We start from the raw sequence: 23,536 nt of genomic DNA, 5'->3' as shown, positions 1-23,536 counted from the left end.
CTCTCTCTCTCTCTCATAAATAAGCCTATTTAATAATTCTGTCTTTCTAATAACTCCTCATTTAAGGAAACTTGCCCTAAAAACTCTTAATCTCTTATAATTATTACCTCTCTTAATAACTCCTCTCTTAATTAATAATTAATTACTACATTTATGACAATATTCAAATTCAAATTTTAATTTGACCCACCATTAAAGCAATAAATTCGAAGTTGACTTGCCATTTGTTGAGAATGTGTATTTGGCTTTAAGGGTATTGTTGTCTTTTCATTTTTTTCTGTATTTGGGCACCCTTCTAGGGACATGGATGTAATTTCAGATTTATCATATAATAGATATTCTGGGTGTGAACAGTAACACCCAAGTTCTCTCCTGTAACTCTTCTTCTTCTTTCTTCCTCTTCCTACATTCGACAACTTGGTATCAGAGTGGGAAGAAGCCTCAGACTAGATCCTCTACCAACTCCCGAACTCACGAAGATCTGCTGACGTCAGACCGCCGCCAGATGATGTCAATAGTCTGTACAGGAACCGGTGACAACCCTTGAATCTGATGTACTCTGGTTCGCCCTGATTTTAGGGTTATTGTGTTATGGTTCTTATCTTCATCTGATGTGTCTGATTTTTCCCGGATTTTACAATAAAAAATTACAGAAAAATATTGGTTCGATGTTGGACTTTTTCTTCCATGTTTGAGTTCGATGCATGCTTGAAACTTATTGGTTTTGGTTTATTTGGCATTGCAAAGGTATGGGAAGTGGTTTCACATCCTTGTAACCTCTGATCTTTCTACGGGGGTCGGGGGTCTTTTTTCTCCCCAGTATTGCCGCTAGTTCAGTTTTGGGCCTCCCATTGGATTCCAACCGAGCGTTTCCCATCTTTTGTGGGTCTTGTGCGTGTTGGTTGGTGGTTGTAATGCTGTAGAACTGTTAAAAGGCCTACCCAACTCAAATGGGTGTGCCTAAGGAGTTACAAACCTCTTCAGGAGTGCTGCTGGGAAATGTCGATGTCTTCAGTGGTATGATAACCACTGTAAAACTTGATGGAACCAACTTCCTAGAGTGGTCTCAATCAACCAAGCTTACCATCGGAGGTAGGGGTAAGCTGTGATTTATTACTGGTAAGGAGGAGAAGCCAAAAGTTGATGACCCCAAACTTGCTAGATGGGAACAAGATAATTCCTTGGTTATGTCATGGCTGGTGTGTTCAATGTAGCCACATATTGCCCGCAATTATATGTTCCTCTCCACTGCCAAGGATATTTGGGATCGTGTTACAACCATGTACTCTCAAGCAAAAAATACAGCCCGAGTCTATCAACTCTGAAGAGAAGCCTGTAATATATGTCAGGGGGAGAGGACTGTAGCCATGTACTTCTCATCTTTGCAGTCTCTATGGGAAGAAATGGATCATTTGGAGAACTTGCAATGGAAGAACCCTGAGGACAGTGAACAGTATCGAAAGTATGTTGAGAAGAATCGAGTGTTTGACTTCTTGGCTAGATTGAATGGTGAGTATGATTTTACCCGACAACACATCTTGAGTGCATATGATATTTCCCTTGCTATTGCATACTCCTTAGTGCAGGGAGAGGAGAGTAGAAGGGTTGCTATGATGTAGACCTTAGTGATGGATCATTTTGCCTACATGTCTTCAATGTCCAAGTCGAGTACAAACAAACAGGGTGCTAATGAAAAGCATGAAGATGTGGTATGTGATTACTGCAAAAGGCCCAGACATACAAACGATAGGTGTTGGAAGTTGAATCCACATTTGAAGCCTGACAAGTTTAAAACCGCAAAGAAGGGTAATGCTCATCTTACTACTGTCGGAGCTGATTGCCCTCCTAATGTACAGGCTCCCACACATGGTTCCTCTGGTGTGATGGAGAAACTCAGGATTCTGTTGACTTAGCTTGAGAAGTTTGGGTTCTCTGCCTCTACTAGTTCTAGTAATCCTTCTAGTGCTTTTGCAAAATCAAGTACTGCACTTGTCAATCTTCTCCTACTAGCTCCTGGATTGTGGACTCTGGAGCTAGTGCACATATGACTGGTATGTCTTCCCACTTCACCTCTTATAAGTTGGCTCAAGGGGAAGGAAAAATCACTGTAGCTGATGGATCTCAGACCCCTATCTCTGATTTGGGGGAGGTTAAGCTTACTCGTGATCTTTCCCTGAGCTCTGTCCTTCATGTCCCCCACTTGTACAAGAATCTTTTATCTGTTAGTACTCTTACCAAATCTCATAACTGTTCAGTGACATTTTTCCCTTTTCATTGTGTTTTTCAGGACCTGAGAACAGGGAGGACGACTAGAACTGGACATGAAGCTGATGGAGTTTACCTTTTTGATTAAACCTCTGAGCAAGGATTACTATGCCAGATTGAGTCATGTCATGATGGGAATTTGAGTTTTTTGAAGTTGTGGCATTGTTGCCTTGGTCATGTGTCTTTTAAGTTCATTAAATTTTTGTTTCCAAACTTATGTCAGTCTAAGTCTAGATTGGGTATGCAATGCGAAGTTTGTCATCTCTCAAAACAATGTAGAACCATATATCCTACAAGTAATAGAAGGAGTGATGTTGCTTTCAACTTGATACACACTGATGTTTGGGGCCCATACTCTATTCCATGTATGGGCGGCTATAAATATTTTATATTGTTCATTGATGATTGCTCTAGAGATACTTGGCTTTACTTGATGAAGAGTAGAGATGAGGTCCCTTCCATTGTTCAAAACTTCTTCAAGATGGTTGAAACACAATTTGAAAGGCAAATCAAGATAATACAGTCTGACAATGCTAAGAAGTATTTTGAAAAGCATCAATCATTATTCCTTGAAGGAAAGGGAGCAATTCATCAAAGTTCATGCTCTTATACTCCACAACAGAATGGTGTAGTAGAGAGAAAAGACAGAGATGTTGTTGAGGTGGCAAGAGGCCTTCTCTTCCAGATGAATGTACCAACTCGATTATGGGGAGATGCAATTGAAGCAGCAGTGTATCTCATTAATAGACTTCCTTCATGCTCGCTTTCTCTTCAATCACCTCATCAACTTTTGTTTCCTAAGTATCCTATTTTCAGTTTGCCTCTTAGAGTCTTTGGTTGTAGCTGTTTTGTTCATGACATGAGTCCTCGCTTGAAACTTGACTCTAAATCTGTCAAATGCATATTTTGGGGCTACTCTTCAGTCCAAAAGGGGTACAAGTGCTTTGATCCCCATACTGGCCGAAGGTACATATCTAAGGATGTTACATTCCTTGAGTCTACTCCATATTTTCAATCCACTCGTCCTTGTCTTCAGGGGGAGAGTGTTTGTGAAGATCTGACTCCTTTTTGTTTTCCTGTTCCTACCTCTATGGACAGTCCTAATTTGTCTTCCCCTTGTAGTAACAGTATTCATGTTTCTCCTCCTTCTCTCCAACGATCCTGGCAACAGTGGTTTATAAGGCGTAAAAGTAAGGATACTCTTGAGGCTAAATGTCCACAACAATCGAATCACCCGATCCATGCAACTTTGAAAGCAACCTTGAACTTCCTTTTTTTTGATGAATAATAGTAAGTTTATTGATTCAGAAGCAAATTAGAGTGAGTTCATACATCATCCCAGTGAGAGGCGCAAGCTGCAGCCCCTCCTTGAAACTTACAAGTAAACTAGGAAAGAAAAACAAAAATCACAACTGAGCCCAAAATAATTCTTCCCTATTTACCCCTTGCTTAGCTAACATATCTGATAAGGTATTTGTTGATCTCCCCACCCATTGTACAATGACCAACATATTCCTTGTCAACCAACTAAATTTCTTCATTTCATTCTTGTATTGCCACATAGCCTCTTCAGAAATTTTCAACCAACCCACCACCACTTTGGAATCCCCCTCGATTATTAATTGTTGTACCCCCAGCTGGTTTGCAAATTGGACCCCTTGTACAACAACTAAAAGTTCTGCCCTGATGGAATTCCCAATTCCCAAAGGTCCTGAGTAGAGCAACAAAATCTCTCTCTTCTCATTTCTCAAAGCACCCCCCATTCTGGATAATCCTGGATTACCCATGCTGCTTCCATCAAAGTTCAACTTAATTGAGCCTTCGGGTGGAGGAGACCAGTTTGTAATTGATTTGACCTTTAAAGATGAGCACCTTGCTACTGCTAACCAATTTCTCCAAATGTCATTAAAGGAGAATTGACGAAAGATTTCCAAGGTCTTCAGCCAATGTATTGCCCTGTTTAACACACAGTCTTTCAAATCTTGGCTGTTTCTTTCCTTATCTTGAAAAATTCTGAGATTCTTTTCTTCCCAAAGAGTCCAAGTCAAGGCAGCACGAGCACATCTCCACATAATTCTCCCTATTTTTGTAGGCCAATAAAAGGTAGAATGGTTGAAGAGCATGTGAACTTCTGCTGGTAGACTCCAACTACCCCCAAACAATGAAAGTAGCCAAGCCCAAAGGTCTGCAGAAAAGGGACAAGATACTAATAGATGGTAACAATCCTCACCGTGAACTCTATAGAGGATACACCAATTAGGAGAAATACAGAGAAAAGGTCTTCCCAACAAAAAGCCATAATTTTTGGGGGGACTGGCCTACACCAAATTTCTTTTGACGGAAAGGGTTGGTGAGTAGAAAGTTGAGAGATGGACTTGAAAAAAGAAGCACAAGTGAAGGTTCCATTGGGTCTAGGAGTCCAAACCCTCTTATCTGGCTTGGAGGGATCCAAACAAACCTGATTAAGACACCCAAGAAAAAAAGAGACTCAATTTCAGCATCCCTAAGTCCTCTACGAAAACCAAAATCCCAAGTAGGAACAAAGGATAGAAATAGAAAAAAGCGAGGGGAACAAATCCTTTAACGGTGAGTCTCCTACCCAAATATCCTCCCAAAAAAGGATAGAGTTGCCAGAACAAACTTCATACCTGATAAAATTGAGGAATTGAGGAAGGGTGTTGTGAATAGCCTTCCAAGGTGCTGCTAGGTTAGCTTGCCTCGATACACCAGCATCCCATCCATTTTTTGACCTCCCATGAATGCTTCCCACCACCTCATGCCACAATCTCTCTCTTTCCAAAGGCCATCTCCACAACCATTTCCCTAACAGAAGTTGATTCTTTCTATTTACCCTCCCAATTCCCAAACCCCCCTCTTCTTTACTTCTGCACACAATTTCCTAATTAACCAAGTGATCATTTTTCTCATGTCCCGGCTCTCATAAGAAGTCTCTCATCAACTTCTCCAGCTTCCTAGCTTTCCTAACTGGTATCCTAAAGACAGACAAATAATAGGTAGGTAAGTTAGCCAAGGTAGCTCTTATTAGGGTAATTCTTCCTCCTAAAGAGATATAGTTCCACTTCCAAGAGATTAATCTCTTCTCAAAATTTTCTTACACTGGGGTCCAAAATCTACTCTCCCTAGGATTTGCCCCTAAAGGAAGCCCTAAATATGACATAGGCCAAGCAGAGGTGGAACACTCAAGACACTTCGCAATAGCCTCAACCTCCCCTACCTCCAAATTTATACCTACTGTGCAACTCTTTTCTAGATTTATTCTCAAATTAGAGACACTTTCAAATCCTTTTATTAGCTCCTTTAGTTTTACTACCTTTTTACTAAGACCTCCTTCACAAAAAATCATTAGGTCGTCTGCAAATTGAAGGTGGGTGACAGGGACTTGGTGTCTCCCTATTCTCCAACCCCTGATGGCATCTTTGCTGTCAGCCTTAGTAATGATCCTACTAATCACATCAGCTACTAAGGTAAAAAGGAATGGTGAAAGTGGATCCCCTTGCCTGACACCCCTGCAAGCTGGAAAAAAATCCCTCACCGTACCATTTACTAGAATAGAGTAGTGACAAGTACTGATGCACCCAAAGATCCAACTAATGATGGTAGGGAGGACTATTTTGATTCTCAATGAGAGCACTTTAGCAAGGATTTTATAGATGCTTGTCACCAGACTAATAGGCCTATAATCTTTTGGGTGGTTGGCATCATTTTTCTTAGGTATCAAGGCCAAAAAGGTGACATTAATGTCTGCAAATTCCTTAAAGACTTCAGCTACATCCTCTTTCAACACCTCCCAACAGTCTTGATAAAAACCCATTGTAAAGCCATCTGGACCCGGAGCCTTGGATCTATCCATTAGAAGGACAACTTTCTTAATCTCTTCTTCCTCGAAATCCCTTTCCAGCCACCTTGTCACTCCATCAATCCTTGGCTAATCCACCCTTTTCATAACTGTTCTCTCACTCAAAGGCCTTCTATAAATCGATTTGAAGTGGTTCACAAATTTTCTGGCTATGTCATCCTAGTTGGTAATCACCTCCTCTTCTATCTCTAGCTTGGTCACAAAATTCTTTCTTCGTCTCCCATTGGCCAAATCATGGAAGAACCTAGTGTTCCCATCGCCTTCCTTAATCCATTTGTGTCTAGATTTTTGTCTCCAACTGATTTCTTCCCTCAATAACACTTCTTCCAACTCCTTTTTTAATTGTCTCCTTAACACTCTGTCTTCCTCGGTCAGCCCATTGTGAGATTCCTTTACATCCAAATATGACCTTGACCTTCCTTCTCCTATTATTATTGAGCTTGATGTCTCACAATATGACCTTGACCTTCCCATTGCAATGAGAAAAGGAAAAAGGAAATGCATTGCCTATTCCATCACTAACTATGTTTCTTATGATGCTCTTTCACCCTTCTATCATGCCTATGTTTTTGCTATCTCCTCTGTCTCTGTTCCTCGTAATGTTTCAGATGCAATTCAGTCACCTTAGTGGAAGGATGCTATGAACCAAGAGATAGAGAGGCTCTCTTAAAAAACCATACCGGGAGCTTGTTCCTCTTTTTGAAGGCAAAGTTCCAGTGGGTTGCATGTGGGTATATACCATTAAACATCAGGCTGATGGATCAATTGAATGATACAAAACTAGGTTGGTGGCAAAAGGGTACACCCAAACATATGGGATTGACTATCAAGAAACCTTTGCTCCTGTAGCCAAAATGAACTCTATCCGAGTTATTATGTTTCTTGCTGCTCATTATTCATGGCCTCTATATCAGATGGATGTGAAGAATGCCTTCCCAATGGAGATCTTCAGGAGGAGGTATACAAGGATTTACCACTAGGGGTAATCTTACCCAACAGAGAGGGGAAGGTTTGTGGTTTAAGAAAAATCTCTTTATGGGCTTAACCAGTCCCCTAGAGCTTGGTTTGATAGTTTCGGAAATGCTATTCTCAAAATTGGGTTTACACAATCACAAGCGGACCATACTTTGTTTATACGAAGGGTTAATGGCCTACTCACCTTGTTGATAGTGTATGTGGATGATATTGTTGTCACTGGAGATGATCAATCTGGGATAAACCAACTAAATTCATTCCTTGCTTCTGAATTTGAAATAAAAAATCATGGGAATCTTAGATACTTTCTTGGAATCGAAGTGGCAAGGTCAAGGGGAGGGATATTCATTTCATAGAGGAAGTATGTTCTTTATCTCCTTCATGAGGTTGGAAAACTTGGGTGTAAGCCAGTTGAAACTCCTATTGACTCCAATCATAAATTGAGCGCTGATGATGGAGATATTCTTCCAGACAAGGGTGTCTACCAGAGGCTTGTTGGTCGGCTTCTTTACCTGTGTCTGACTCGACTTGTTATATCCTATGCTGTTAGCATGGTGAATCAGTATATGCACATTCCTAGAACTTCACATATGCAGGCTGTCAACAGGATTCTCGCCTACCCAAAGGGGTGTCCAGGTAAAGGAATGCTATACTTTAACCAGGGACATCTCAAGGTTGAGGCTTATACTAATGCTGATTGGGCAGGTTCTATAGATGGAAGAAGATCCACCTCCGGTTACTGCACCTTGGTAGGAGGGAATGTTGTGTCTTGGAAAAAGCAAAAAACAATCTGTTGTTGCCCGATCTAGTGCTGAAGCTGAATACAGAGCTATGGCCCATGGTGTATCGGAGTTGCTATGGTTGAAGTCTTTGTTATCAGAAATCGGGATCCAAGCTGAAACCCCAATGATGCTACACTGTGATAATCAAGCTGCCATAAACATTGCTCATAACCCTGTTCAACATGACCGCACAAAGCATATTGAAGTTGACAGGCACTTCATTAGAGAAAAGATAGCTAATGGAGAGATATGTGTGCCTTTTGTTAGGTCAGAGAACCAACTTGATGATTGCCTCACTAAGGGTCTCAACAAGCCAAAACTTGATAGAAACTTGAGCAAGATGGGCATGATAGATATCTATGCTCAGCTTGAGGGGGAGTGTTGAGAATGTGTATTTGGGTTTAGGGGTATTGTTGTCTTTTCCTTTTTTTTAAAAATTTGGGCACCCTTATAGGGATATGGATGTAATTTCAGATTTATCATATAATAGATATTCTGGGTTTGAATAGTAACACCCAAGTTCTCTCCCGTAACTCTTCTTCCTCTTCTCTTCTTCTTCTTCTTCTTCTTCTTCTTCTTCTTCTTTCTTCCTTCCCTCTTCCTACACTTGACAACTCCATTAAACCAACATATTTAAAACTACAAATAAGAAAGGTAAGGAGAATTGAACCATAGTAATTTGGTTGTAATAAACATAAACAAACCACTACACCATATTCAATTGTTGATTATAATTGTATGTATTATTATTCTTAAGCAAATATTTTTTTTTCATAATGGATGGTCATTAATTAATGTTAAAATTGATTATTAAAATTTATATACTAATAAACATTAATATAAATTATATTAATTTTCTGAAAATTAATACACATTTTACTCCTTCCATTACCTTCAATGATTACCAATTTGTCCCTATATCTCACATTTTATATAAACTATTGAGGTATGGGTTTGTATGTTTAAATAACTTGTTTTCTTTATAAGTGTTTAAATAGCTTATTTAAGGTTATATAAAATTTATATTTATTGTTATTAATGTATTTTTTTAAGATTTATATAAGTTTCCTATTGTATCCACGTGTATCTTGATTTTTCATGTGTCCATGCGTATCCAAAGCGTATCCCGAAATGTCTCTTGGAATTGTCTTTCTGATACACCTTACGTTTTTGATACTTTGAACCTTGCTCTGATTAGTTGACCATAAAAAGATTGACTTTTTAATATGGATTCCCATGGGATGTATGTTTAGATGATTCTTAGAAATGGGATGAGGACAGTGATATTGCCTATTATAGCTCTATGCCATGTAAAGCTCTCTTTGGGATATTTTAAGAGAATGCCAAAAAAGAAAGTAAAGAAAGAAAGAAAAACCTGATGCCCGGGATCTTTAGCTTAAAATTTGCTTCCAGAAAGGGAATGATTTGCTTGTAAAATCTCTTATATATTAATTCAGTAAATAACATTTCATGCAAGAGATAAGTGCTATTAGTTCTTGAAAATGATTAAATTCTATCTGCTCTTCTTTTAAAAGTTTTGTACTTGGTTTTCTAGTAAATCATTACTTTGTAAGTTCATATTTTAAAAGGAAATATATCCAGATATTTATCTTGGCTGCACTGTTTTATTGCAGTTAGCTTGCTCAGACGTACAAAATCTAATACTATTGTCCTTGCTGGGTTAAGTGGTAGCGGGAAGACTGTTCTTTTCTACCAGGTAGGCTTTCTACCTAATGTTTGTCCTTTGAAGGGTTTGTTTGCCTATTCATACATGTCTCTGAATGCATCTCTCTGTTTGTGATGTATAGCTGTGTATTTTGCCATATGAAATCTTGATACAAGGTGAATCACCTTGTGATTGACATGGTGGTTTGTCCTAGCTAAAATGATGGTTTCTCCATTTTTATGCCAGCTTCGAGACGACTCTTCACATCAAGGCACTGTTACATCTATGGAACCAAATGAGGGCACTTTCATACTACATTCTGAGTCCACCAAGGTAAGACAATATGGTTAAGTATGGTTTGTTAAACCTACCTTTTGTCTAACGTAGAAAACAAATTTCATTTTGATACTTCCATTTCTATGTATTTTTCATAAAGTTTTTCTCCAAATTGCTATGACCCAAAATGCATCTCTTTGGTTTTCAAAAGAGGAAACCTACCGCGACCATCAGGTAGACCTACCAGAAGATAAAGGCCACATTTTGTATTTGCTATGTACCGTGCTACTATATGGGTCCATCTAGAATCCATTTACATACTTTCGTGATTAAATTTTCACATTTTCTGGTTGTTGTACAAGAGAACACTTCCGAGATGGCATTTTGCATCGACTCAATCTTATTATTGTTTTTTAGCTTTCTGAGAGGAATCTCCATGATGTAATGTATTTTTCAATCCTATATGTGCCTGGTGCAGATTCCACTGTTAGACCATTGGGGTTTTCCTCATTTCCTCTGTAGTTGATTTTTTTATAAGCATTTGATTGCTGACTACATCTTATGTTCACCCATTATAGTAAACAAATTCCTTTCCATTTTTCTTGACAATAAAAAAAAGAAAATTTATTCATCATAAAACAAAAAGATTACAAATCATATGCTATAAGTGGTGAGATATTACCCAAAAAAGAGAAAAGAAACATACAAAAAGCATCATCAGTTCCCCCCTATTCAAAGTTCAATACGTTCCAAAACCTAGAGCCAAACGACTCTTTGCTTTTTCAATTACCAAAAAATAAAAAAGACTCTTTGCTGTCCCCCTTGAATTCTGGAAGAATCAGAACCCATTCCATAATCTTATGCAGATTCCAAAAGCAAGTTGGTCATGAGTTTTGTACTTGTCTTAAAAAATTCTTCTATTTCTTTCTTACCACAATTCTCAACAGAGTGCAAAAGGCACCCAACACCATATGATCTTTACTTTTCTATTTCCATTCAAAGCTGGTCAACAAACAATGATTTCATTCAAAGATTTTGGGTTGCACATATCCATTTTGAATACTGAGAAAAAGCCCCAAATAATCTTTGCATGGCAACGGCCAAAACAGATACACTCTTATCTTCTAGAAGACAAAGATAACATCTTCCTGCCAATTGAATGCCTCTACTCTTGATATGGTCTTATATAAGAATGCTGTCCAATGCAAATGCAACAAGCCAAGCAAACGTTTCCACCCTAGGAGGGATAGGATTACCCCAGACGCCTTTCACAAATTCCCTTTCAGCTTGATTCCTTGCCAAAGCATCGTAGAGCGATGTCACAGTGAAAACTCCCTTCCACCATCTTGAATCAGCTATTTCCAAATTTAATTCTCCCACATGAAACTTAGCTGAAAGATTAAACATTCCTCAATTTCCCAATCAAAGAGATGTCTTCTAAACTTCAGGAATCAAACAACTGCATTTTGAATGATTTCATAAAACTGAGCAATTGAAACATTTCTTCTACTTAATCTATACATCCTTGGGCAAAGTTCATATAATTTCCCAATCCCCAATCAGTCATCCTCCCATAACCTAATGTGTTCTCCATTCCCAACATCAAAGGAAACAAAATTCAAAACAAGCTGAGTGAAAGTTCATTATGCCCTTCCATACACAAACTCTATACGATGATTTAACCTCATTCGAATTCCATTCCCTCACAAACCTCCATAGCAACTTCCCCACGAGTGCTTTATTGAATACCCTCACCCTCCCAATTCCATGGTCCCCATCCTTCTTGTCCTTGCAAACCCTTTCCCACCTCACCAGATTATATTTATTTTCTTGTCCCTAGCATTCTAGAGAAACTCCCTCTTATGGGCTCAGTGTTTGGAAAGGGATATTGTGGTTCAATCAAGAATTTAAAGCTGCAGTCAGGTCCAAGTTGGGGGATGGGTCAAGGATAGGATTTTGGCAGGATGAGTGGTGTGAGGTATGCCCAAAGCTGTACAGGTTGACTGAGCATCACATAGCAGTTAACAAGTGTTTCGGAATGAGGGGAGATCAGATTGTTTGGTGCCCCAAATTCAGAAGACCATTGCTGGATCAGGAGTTGGAGGAATGCGTTCAGCTATTGGAAAAACTACAGGAGGTTGAGGTTTCACCTTGCTTGAGAAATGGACTGTGGTGGAAAGAGTGCAGGAATGGGTATTCACTGTGAAGTCATTCTACTTGGTGATGGTGAAGAAGCAGCTGGTTTCAGATGAGGTAGGGAGAGTTTGGGGGAACCCTGTTCCACCTAGAGTGGAAGCTTTTGCTTGGTTGGTGGCATTGGATAGTGTTCTAACAGTTGATCACCTAAAAAGTAGGGTCTTCTCCTTAGCAAGCGTTTGTGTTTTATGCTACTCAGATGAAGAGACTGTTTTCAACTTATTCTTCTCTTGTAAGACAGCACAAACCATTTGGAAATTCTACTCCTCTCTTTTCAAGCAGAGTGTTTCAGCCAAGCTCTACAGCAGAAATCTTTTCTTCTTGGCCAAGATTTGAAGGAAGTAGGAAAGCAAGGATAGTTTGGAGCTGCATCCCCTTTGGTGTGTGTTGTCTACTGTGGAATGAAAGAAATATAAGGCTCTTCGAAGAAAAACTAAAAGAATTCAAACTCTGGGGGCTCTGGTGGGAAAGTTAGTAGCGGACTGGGTTTGGGTGCTCCCAGATTTTGATCAAGCTAGCAGATCAGATTTGGGGGAGAATTTTTGGAGTGTGTTGGAAATTCAAAATGTGTAATTAGTTTCAGTTTCTGGTTCAGCTAATGTATTCTAGACCAGAGCAGAGTTTCTTTTTGCTTTGTACTTCTAGGTGCCATCTTGTCACCTATCGGATTTGGATTGTAACTGTTTTATTTTTCTGACTAATGAATTTTCTTATTATTCTTCAAAAAAAAAAAAAGAAAAGAAAAGAAAAAGAAAACAAAGCTTCCGCAACTGATGCTGGTACCTTAAGCAAAGACAAGTAATAAATTGGAAGATCACTCTTGATTAGGGTAATCTTTCCTCCCAACAAGTATTTCTCTTTCCAACTTGCCAATCTTAGATCATTTCTGTCTAAGATAGGCTGCCAAATATAATGTGATAAGGACCTTGCTCCAATTGGAAGTCCCAAATATGTGAAAGGGAGCTCCCCCACCAAACATCCCATGGCTCTTGCACAAGCCTCCAACTCTGAATGTGGAATTTCACCCGCCTAATCATCACACTCTTTTAATCAGATTTATTTTCTGCCCTGCCACCATTCCATAACATTTCAAGACTGCTCTTAATCTTAGGACTTAGTCAACCACAATATCGGAATATCCAAACAATCAAAGCATCATCCACAAATTGCAGGTGTGAAATCATCTTCTCCCCCATTTCCTACCGTAAAGCCTTCAAATAGCCCCTTTCCGCCCCTCTTACTAACATTCTACTCATCACTTCTGTCGCCAAGACAAAAAGTATTGGAGAAAGTGGATCACCTTGTCTAATGCCTCTTGAAGCTTGGAAAAATTTCGTGGATACCCCATTAACCAACATCAGAAGGAAGTTGAAGAAATACAAGCAAAAATCCATCTCCTCCATTTCTCCCCAAACCCCATTATATCAAGAACTTTTTCCAAAAAACCCCAGTCCACATGATCGTATGCCTTCTCAATACCCAACTTGCATATCAATATGCCTTTCCACTTCTAATTCATGCATCTATGATTCTAAACACACTTTCAAATGACTCCATCCAAAATGTGTCTCCCTCCACAAAAGCCATTTGAGTATGACCTACGGCCTCATACAATACCATTTTCAGCCTTCTTGACAGTACTTTTGCAATGATCTTATATGGGCTGGTAATTAGGCTTATTGTCATGAAGTCTTCCACCCTATAAGTATCCTCTATCTCAGGAGTTAGGAATAATCGAGATAAAGTGGCATTTGCACTCTTCTCAATTATCTTATCAATCCGCAACTCCTTAAACCTCTCCACGATATCTTTTTCAGCAATTCCCCAACAAGACTTAAAGAAAGAAATATTAAAACCACCTGGCCCTGGAGCATTGTCTCCCTTCACCTTATTTGCTACCCAAACTTCCTCTTCAAATTCCCTTTCCAACCATGATTTTTTAACCTCTCCAGTTCTTCCCATCCACAAATCACCAAGGAAGCAATTTCTAATTGAGAATAATTTGATATAGAAGCCCCTGATAGTTTCAATAATTTCTTCCTAATCTCCACCACCCTTTCTTCCTCTTGTAACCTAAATATGAAGTTTCTTCTTTTTCTCCCTCTTGCCACTATATGGAAAAAAAGATATATTATTTATCCCCTTTCCTTTAACCATAATCCCTTGATTTTTGTCTCCACATCACTTCCCCAAAGTGAACTATTTTTTCCTTTGTTTTTTTTTCAAAATATTCCTTTCTCTCCTCCCTTCATTAGACAATGCTTCCTCTTTGATAGGAGCCAGACTAGCCAACATCCCCAAGTCCATGACACTCAGGCCTAGAAGATCTAGGGAGCACAGGTTCAGCCCATGAAGCCACCAGTTCGATTTGTCTATATCGGAAAGCCACGTAAAGGGCACTAGTGCGGGTGTAAGGTAGTGGTGGTCTTGGTTCTTAAGTTGAGAAGAAGATGAGAAGGGGAGATTAGGGTTCAGTTAGGGAAGCTTGGGGAGAGAAAGGATGATCAGATGAACAAACGAGTGAGTGAATGATGGAATGAACTTCGTTCTATCAGAAGGACCTCTGTTTATTGAAGTAGAAGAGGGCACACATGTTCGTGGGATGGGCTCCAAAATATTCCTAAGGTGGTTACTCGCTTGAGTGCCTAGGTTGGTTCAATAGGTACACATGTCAGATTGTAGGGTGGGGACCAGTTGTCAGTCTGTGCAAACCACAATTACCTCTTCCTCTATGATCCTACCATGTGTCACATGTAGAGCATTTCTATAGATCTCGTACACCTGTATGGAATTTTTGTCTTTTATAGACTACTTTTTTTTTGATAAATGAGAGTAGTTTTATTAATTCAAATAACAAAAATACAATCAGCATAGGAGGCGGCACGAAATGTTACCCACTTGACACACCACTTGCTTGGCCGGAGAATCAGCCATTGCATTTACTGATCTTCTGACCCACTGAAACCTGACAGTCATATTACTTGTCATCCATTTAACTTTCTTTAACAGATCCCTGTAGCCCCAACAAGCTGTTTCTGGGCTAATTAGCCAGCCTACTACTACCTTGGAATCCCTTTCTACTAACAAATTGTTCACTCCAATTTGACTAGCCATGTGTATACCTTGTACCGCTGCTAGTAGCTCTGCCCTTATTGAACCACCTTCACCCACTGGTCTTGAAAATAGAGACAACATATTGCTGTCTTTGTCTCTCAGAATCCCACTGATTCCGGGTGGCCCTGGGTTACCTTGGCAGCTTCCATCAAAATTCAATTTTACCACACCATCTGGTGGGGGATTCCATTCAACTTGTGATTTGATCTTGGTGGAGACTGTAGCAGCCATTGCAGCCCAATTTCTCCTTAAGTCATCAAAGGAGTAATCTGCCAACAAGTGTGAAGATTTTAACCATGAGACGGTCCTTGTCAATATGCATTCCTTGATTTCAGCAAGACTTCTTTCCTGTTCTTGAAATATTCTAGCATTTCTCTCCTCCCATATAGTCCACAACGTAGCAGCTCTGATACATTTCCACATTAACTTCTCTCTTTTTGTCGCTCTGCCAAAAGCAGCTGGAGTGAACACTAGCTTTACTTCAGAGGGCAAATTCCACCTGCACCTAAATAATGAAACAACCCAATTCCAAATATTGGTAGCAAAGGAGCTTGATATCAGCAAATGGTTACAGTCCTCACCCTTCACTTTACACAGAAAGCACCAATTCGGGGACAAACACATAAAAGGTTTCTTCTTTTGCAAGTTTTCCACATTATTGATCTTACCATAATAGGCTTCCCAACAGAACACTGCTATTTTGGGGGGAATTGGTCTTGACCAAACCTCTTTTACGGGAAAAACCTGAGAGGAGGGGTCGGAGCAAAGGGCTTTAAAGAAAGAAGCACAAGTGAATGAGCCAACCGGGGTTAGGGACCAGACCCTTCTATCTGGGTTATGGGGGTCCAAACACACCGAATCTAGAAGCAACAACTCTGAAACACAAAGAAATTCTTCATCCCTTAACCCTCTTCGTAACCCAAAATCCCAATTTAAAGTCAAAAGGCAAACCAGGGGGGAAAGGAACCAAGAAATGGGTTTCTTTTTAAAGAAGGAGATAGAATAGAGAGAAGGGAAACAATCTTTTAGGGGTTGAGTGCTTACCCAAGTATCTTCCCAAAAAAGAATGGAGTTTCCACAGCAAGCATCGTACCGTACAAAATTGAGGAATTTAGGGAGAATGCCAGAGATAGCCTTCCAAGGTGTTGTGAGCAAAGCCCTTCAGGATACCCCTGAATCCCAACCTGATTCAAAACAGCCATGGATACTTTTCACTACTTCATGCCACAACCTCTCCTTCTCCAGGGGCCACCTCCAAAGCCACTTACCTAAAAGAGCCTCATTCTTACTCACCACGTTCCCTAATCCTAGGCCTCCTTCTTCCTTGCTCCGACACACCACCTCCCACCTAACCAAGTAATATTTATTCTCTTCACCAGGTTCCTATAAGAAATCCCTCATCAGTTTTTCCAACCTCTTTGCCTCCCTTTTAGGAATTCTAAAGACTGACAGGAAGTATAAAGGCAAGTTGGCTAATGTTGCTTTAATCTAAGTAACTCTACCCCCTTTGAAAATATAGTTTCTCTTCCAGGCTGCCAAACTTTTTTTGAATTTTTTCACCACCAGGTTTCAGAACCTACTTTCTTTTATAGACTACTTTTGTACCTCTGTTTATATTTGCTTGTGCCCTGTGGTAGAGGACTGTGGCTTACAAGGAGGATGGCTGTGGTTATCCCGCATCCCAACCTGATTCAGAACAGCCATGGATACTTGTTTCCATAAAAAATCCCTCATCAGTTTTTCCAGCCTCTTTGCCTCCCTTTTAGGAATTCTAAAGACTGACAGGAAGTATAAAGGCAAGTTGGGTAAAGTTGCTTTAATCAAAGCAACTCTACCCCCTTGGAAATATAGTTTCTCTTCCAAGCTGTCAATCTTTTTTCGAATTTTTCCACCACCAGGTTTCAGAACCTACTTTCTTTTATAGACTACTTTTGTACCTCTGTTTATATTTGCCTGTGCCCTGTGGTAGAGGATTGTGGCTTACAAGGAGGATGGTTGCGGTTATCCCGTGGTAGTAAAATTGGGGTAGTGTGTCCATGGTTATCTTGTGTTATCAATAGTCACGATAGCATGGTCGCCATTATTTTGTGATAATATGATTGCGATATATACATCTATTCCCGTGCAGCGGGAAGTATGCATTGTGCGTGAATATGTAACAAGGCCATACCTATATAAGGCCCTTAGAGTTTGTTATGTATCTAAGAAAGAATATCACCATTTCTCATTCCTTTCCTCTCCCTCTTCTTCTCTATCTCTCTCTTGTATTCAGGTGGTAGAGCTCCTTCAAAGTAACTCAACCAGATTTGATTCGAGTCTTATCACTCTTCCTCCAATCTATTCAGCCTTGTAGCTCTGTTTTCTTGTTTTCACATTTCCAAAAACTTGATTATTCCACAATTTTAAATCCTCTTTCCGCAAAAGAAGTTTTCTCATAACCACATAACCTGCTCTTCCTCGCACTCTAGTTATTCCATTTTTCTTCCACAAACTGCAAAAGGTGTGGATGCCTCAACTGCATATTCTCAAATCTGAATGGTCTTGGACCTTCCAACTTCACATTGGCTTTGTGATCTGATATTGAAAATGTTGAAGCTTCCTGAATTACTTTTGGAAAAAAGTTCTTCCTATTCGCCATTAACCAAAAGTCTGTCATGCCTTCTAAAAATAGGAGGATATTGGCCATTAGTCCATGTAAATTTTGATCCCACTGTCCTAATCTCCATCAAACTATTCCTTCTTACGACATCCCAAAACTTCTCATAGCACTACTCCCCCCCGCCTCCAGTTGGTCCATAAACATTGGAAACCCAAGCCCTCTCCCTTAATCCCAAACAATCCAATACTGAGGACAACGAATAATCTCCTTTGGAATAATCCACCTTTGACCATTTTAAATTATCCCAAACTGTCAACAAGGTCCCTACAACTCCATATGCTTCAATTCCCCCCCACCGCCAGTTCACACCTATCCGAACCCCATATCATACAGAAACCTACTTTCAACCCTTTCCATTTTCAAGACTAAACAGGAGGAATCACTTCTACATAAATCTTTCTTGCTGTGTCTTCGCTTGAATTGCACCTCAAACCATCTATACTAGAGGAAGTTTGCTCCCACTCTATAGATGCAGAGTGTTTATACAATCAATTACTTTGTATTTATATTTTTTATTCAGAACAATAAGTAATAACTCATTGATAAACTAACTTGCTAACTTGGTACGAACTCTCCGGCACAGAAGGGAAAACTACATCCTGTCAATATTGTTGATGTTCCTGGGCATTCCCGCCTTCGACCGAAGCTCGATGACTACTTGCCTCAAGCAGCTGGCCTTGTTTATGTTGTGGATGCTGTAGACTTCTTACCAAACTGCCGTGCTGCTGCAGAGTACTTAGCTTCAACTTGGTGGCTTTGTGAAACACATGCATGCTTCTGCACACACATATGCTCTCAAACACAAAGAATCCAACTTAATTATGATAATTTTCTCCATATGCTAGGTACCTATATGATATTTTGACAAAGGCAAGCGTTGTGAAGAGGAAAATCCCAGTACTGATACTATGCAATAAAACTGACAAAGTGACTGCACACACCAAGGAATTCATCAGGAAACAACTTGAAAAGGAAATGTAAGATTTTAACCCTATAGCTTTTTTCATGTTGTGTAGATGAGAGATTGAATGGTAATCCTACTATATAGCTCCTGACATTCTGATTAACATGGGATTTCTAGCCAACTTGATATCTTATTTGAGAGCTAGACAATCCTAATGTGTGTATTTTGAAGCTGGGGAAAAATACCAACACACATATTTTTTTTAATAATTGAAAGAGGAATTTATTAAGAAAATATGAAAACTGTTACAAGCATCCCACTGAGAGGTGCGAGGTGCGACCTCCCTTAAAATTGTAAAGCACTATATACAAGGTAACCCAGTACAAATGTTCCCCCATAACACCTTGTTTAGCAAGATAATCTGCCATAGCATTAGCAAACCTGCCAACCCAATGTATGCTAAACATTCATATTTCTTAATATAACCAGCTGGCCTTCTTTGAGAGGTTCTTGTAGCACCAAATGACTGAGTTCGGATCTGTTAACCAACCCACAACGATCTTGGAGTTTCCTTCAATTTGAAGATTCTCGACACCAAGTTGATTAGTGATCTGAATACCTTGTAAAGCTGCCAACTACTCAGCCCTATTTAAGTCTCCTATTCCCACTGGGCCCAAGTACAAGGCTAAAATATTAGTCCTTATCTCTCAAAACCCCTCCATTACCAATCAAACTATCAAATATTCAGCATGGGCAGTTGAAATATAAATTTTAATTGTACAAAATAATTGTGAAAAAATTATTTAACATACAATCCTTTTAATGATTGAATTTAAGGATAAATGTCATAAATCAAAGGGCAGAAGTTATGGTTGTTAAAATAAGCTCTGCTTAGATAAACAAAGAAACCAAAGGTTTATATGAGATATACACTGATATAAATAACATGTAATATATAGCATTAGATTTCGCAAATGTGTAGCACTAACTAACCATTGGTTTTTGAAAATAAGAAATAGAAGACATTGTAAGACATATATGTGCTAATAAATGGTATTAAGGCATAATTATGCAAGGACTATGAAATGGGCAAATTTGTTTTTATTGTTTTTTATAGCTTGCTGTCTTTATTTATTCATAGGTTAGTAGAAGCTAGAAGTTTCTCAAAGCCATCACTGCCCCTTGACAAATAACCTATTTAGCCACATCTTGGGATGATGACACCCTTGTTGTCTGGATCCATGGGGGAAGAATCTGAAGATTCATATGGTTCTGGCCAGTTACACCTCTCTCCAAAGAAAAATCCATTTAAATTTCCACCTCCTACAGCAGAACAAAATTTACAAAAAAAAAATGCTATTCCTGTAAACCTTTTCCTTAGCAATTCAGTCCGTAAAATCCACAAGGACCATAAATTAGCTTCAGTTGTGGGTAAACCATGGAGAACTGAGCTCCACATTCCAAGCCTGTACTTTATTGTACATAAAGGGCAGTCCAGTGCACGGGGCTCCCACCAATGTGAGGGGTATGGGAGGGACATATGTACACAACCTTACCTCAAAGCAGATGAGTATGGACAAATCCTGTCTCACTATTATATTCTATCTCAAAGCAGATGAGTATCTTTTGTCACAATGACAACATTTATTTTACCAGAAGGAAGAAAATGTAATCATAGAGGTATTCATCTTAATGATAAAATTAAGGCATTTCAGATTTTCCAGTTCTAAAACATTTGGACCAAAGAATACATTCTACAAAATGAAAAACAAGAAATACAAGTATCTTTTCAACAAATCTCTCTTACTATTAACTGATCATGTCAACACAACATTACGACCAGTGTTTTAAAAGGTGCACCTCAGGCGCGCCTAAGTGCATTTTAGGGTATGTGCCTTGCCAAGGTCCCAGGTGCAGCACTTCCAAAAGGTGAGCAGCACCTGGTGGGCCTTGCACTTCAGCCCAGGCATGCACCTTTCGAAAATTTGTGTATTTTTTCTATTATTTATGCTTAGCAGTTGGGTTGGGGTCTCCACCCCCAAACCCCAGACAAGGCAAGCCCAAACAACTTTTAACTTCAACAGAAAAATGGGTGTTCGTTTCTTCCTATCTCTTATTTCTTAAAGTGCAATCAAACAACTTTTTGTTTTTCAATGATACCCCCAAAAAGACAAACAAAAACTCTCATATATAGGGTCAAAATGGATATTTGATAATTTTTTTATAATTTAGAATTCAGAACAACATTCTCGGCATTCAGAGTTTAGAGGAAAGAAAAGTTCACTAATACCAATATACTTCTTATTGTAATTATTGCACTTTCAGATGTCAGACTTCAGAGCAAATGAACAGACCCTTAGATAATAGGGCCTGAGCCCAAGCCCAAGTTGGTCTAATTATATGTCCAAGCCCGATCGGGGGTCAGGCTGGGCCTAGTTGGGCCATCGGGCTACTTGGCCCATGAACAGGTCTAGCAGCAACTAACGACTTTTGGGACAACTCTGGTTTCTTTGTATTTGTCAGTTCACTGCTATTAATCTTAATAAATACTTATTCATCAAAAGTTTAAGCTGTTTCAAGCTGTTCATACAAAATGTAACTAATTCTAAGCATGGTAAACATGGTTTGAGAAGGGGGTTGATGTTAGTGCAGGTTGGACGCCATGAAAACAATGTCTATTTGTTGGACAACAATATCTTAGTTTACACCAGATAATGTTCTCTGAACTGAAAAAATAAACTTCTCTTTTGGTTGTCTATGAACTTTGCAGAGACAAACTACGGGCATCAAGAACTGCCATATCAGCAGCTGACGTAACTAACGAATATACTCTTGGCATCACCGGAGAGGCCTTTGCATTTTCTCAATGTCTTAACAAGGTGACTGTTGCTGAAGCTTCTGGACAGACGGGGGAAATAGTGCAGGTTGAACAGTTCATCAGGGAACATGTTAAACCTTGAAGCTATCCTTTAATGTTTTTAGAGTTGGCATACTTTTGATGATCGAGGGATTCCATTAACTCTGCTTCTTGATTGTCATTGAAAAGACTTGTACTTTTGGTTATCAGGGGATTTCATTAACTCTGCTTCCTGATTGTCATTGAAAAACTTTCTCCACTCTTGCCTCCCGCTCTCGATCACTGCTGGTCAGAAGCAATATTAACTTTTAAAGAATTGGGAAACCATTTTAAGTTATTAGAAATTCGATCTGTATCCAATATAATTGAAGACCTATGTGCCGGAAGTCCAATTGTGGGGATACCCTAGCAATTGTCACAGGTACCACTGAAGAGTAGGTTGTTCAATGGATATTATTTTTTATTTTCAAAGTTATGTTCAATTAATTTTATTGCATTCATCATCATCATCATTGTCATCATCATCATCGTCATCATCATCAACATCATCAAATCACTTCTTAAGGGTGTTGTATATGGTAATTTTATTTTATCACTTATTGTAACACTATTAAATTGTATTTGTTTGTAATGTAAATCCGAGTAGGATATAAATTCTGCATCTAGTTTAGTTTTACATCTGTTTGTGTGTAGCTATGATTTTCATTTGGATTGTCAGCAGACTTTGGTTGTGTTTTGTATTGGTTAATGTAAATTTTTGAGAAATTGTTTTGTCATACCACATCAAATAACCATTTCCTGAATTTCATTAAAAAAAATACAAGCATTGGATTAGGTGTTGGCATTTAAAGTAGAAACACTAAATTTTCCATTTCTTGAAGAAGCAATAATGGTATCAAATGTTATATTGATAACTCCAAGCATTTGTGATAGAAAAAAAAATATATATTCTCATAAAACTTGTATTGATCAACCTAAAACGTTATAAGTAAAAGTGACAAAATGGTACGGAACACAACCTTCAAGATACTGATAGTCAATCTAACTATCTTGCATTTGGATGCTAAAACTTGCATCGGTTTTATAATCTAATTCTATGTGGATTTCTTCACTCCATCCAATCCAATAAAAATTTGAGCTCGATGCAAGGTTCAAAGTATAGGAAATGCTATGTGTATTGGAAAGGCAAATTTAAGAGACGTAATGGGATACGCTTTCGATACTTAATGGAGTGGAGAGGAAAATAGCTTGAAAAAAATGCTACTTAATGAAGTCCACGAATTTGAATGATGAATTGAACTCTCTCTAATAATGTAAGAATAAACATGCAATTCTAAGAACAAAAAGTAATCAAAACAAGATCTGACTATTAAGGCTATGTTTGGTTTAAAGGAAAGAGTAGGAAAGGAAGTGAAACATTGTATGGGTTTCCTTACTTTTTCCTTCAAACGCGAAATTGACATCGGGTTGGGTTTGGGTCGAAGGTATTTAGTTAGGGTTAGGGTTAGGGTTGGGTTGGTCAGGTTGAAGGCAGGATTGGGTTAGGGTTAGGGTTGGGGTTTAAAACTTAGGGTTGGGCTAGGGTTGGCCTCAACCGACCTAACCCGACCCGACTTGCACCCCTAATAAGAATAGAAGATCAACATACATAAAGATGTTTCAAGCATCCAAACTAAAAAAAAAAAACCAAAAACATTGGCTGAAAATGTAAAAAATTTTGAAAAAACATCATATTTTCGCTACTTTTTAAACAAGTAGAAGTGACAAAATGGTATGGAACACAACCATTCAAGATACTGATAGTCAATCTAACTATCTTGCATTTGGATGTTAAAACTTGCATCGGTTTTATAATCTAACTCTATGTGGATTTCTTCACTCCATCCAATCCAATAAAAATTTGAGTTCGATGCAAGGTTCCAAGTATTGGAAAGGAAAATTTAAGAGACGTAATGGGATACACTT

General features: G+C 38.9%; 1 protein-coding gene across 7 annotated transcripts in view; it reads left to right on the top strand.

Moving 5' to 3' along the window:
* The window catches only part of LOC148864230 (uncharacterized), a 53,251-nt gene extending 31,209 nt beyond the window's left edge, over positions 1-22,042 (top strand). For all 7 annotated transcript variants that reach the window (XM_088976575.1, XM_088976571.1, XM_088976570.1 and 4 more), the window contains 5 exons: positions 9,534-9,616; positions 9,812-9,898; positions 18,394-18,542; positions 18,656-18,787; positions 21,485-22,042. In XM_088976575.1, coding sequence (XP_088832701.1) covers positions 9,534-9,616; positions 9,812-9,898; positions 18,394-18,542; positions 18,656-18,787; positions 21,485-21,674 — 641 coding nt within the window. In that variant the 3' untranslated portion in view covers positions 21,675-22,042. The remainder of the gene's footprint in view (positions 1-9,533; positions 9,617-9,811; positions 9,899-18,393; positions 18,543-18,655; positions 18,788-21,484) is intronic.
* The last annotated feature ends 1,494 nt before the right edge of the window (positions 22,043-23,536 follow it).

This window comes from Nelumbo lutea, chromosome 3 (assembly GCF_056320005.1).
Source record: "Nelumbo lutea isolate HS-2025 chromosome 3, American lotus-T2T, whole genome shotgun sequence".
NCBI lineage: Eukaryota > Viridiplantae > Streptophyta > Magnoliopsida > Proteales > Nelumbonaceae > Nelumbo > Nelumbo lutea.
This window is presented reverse-complemented; position numbering and strand designations above follow the sequence as displayed.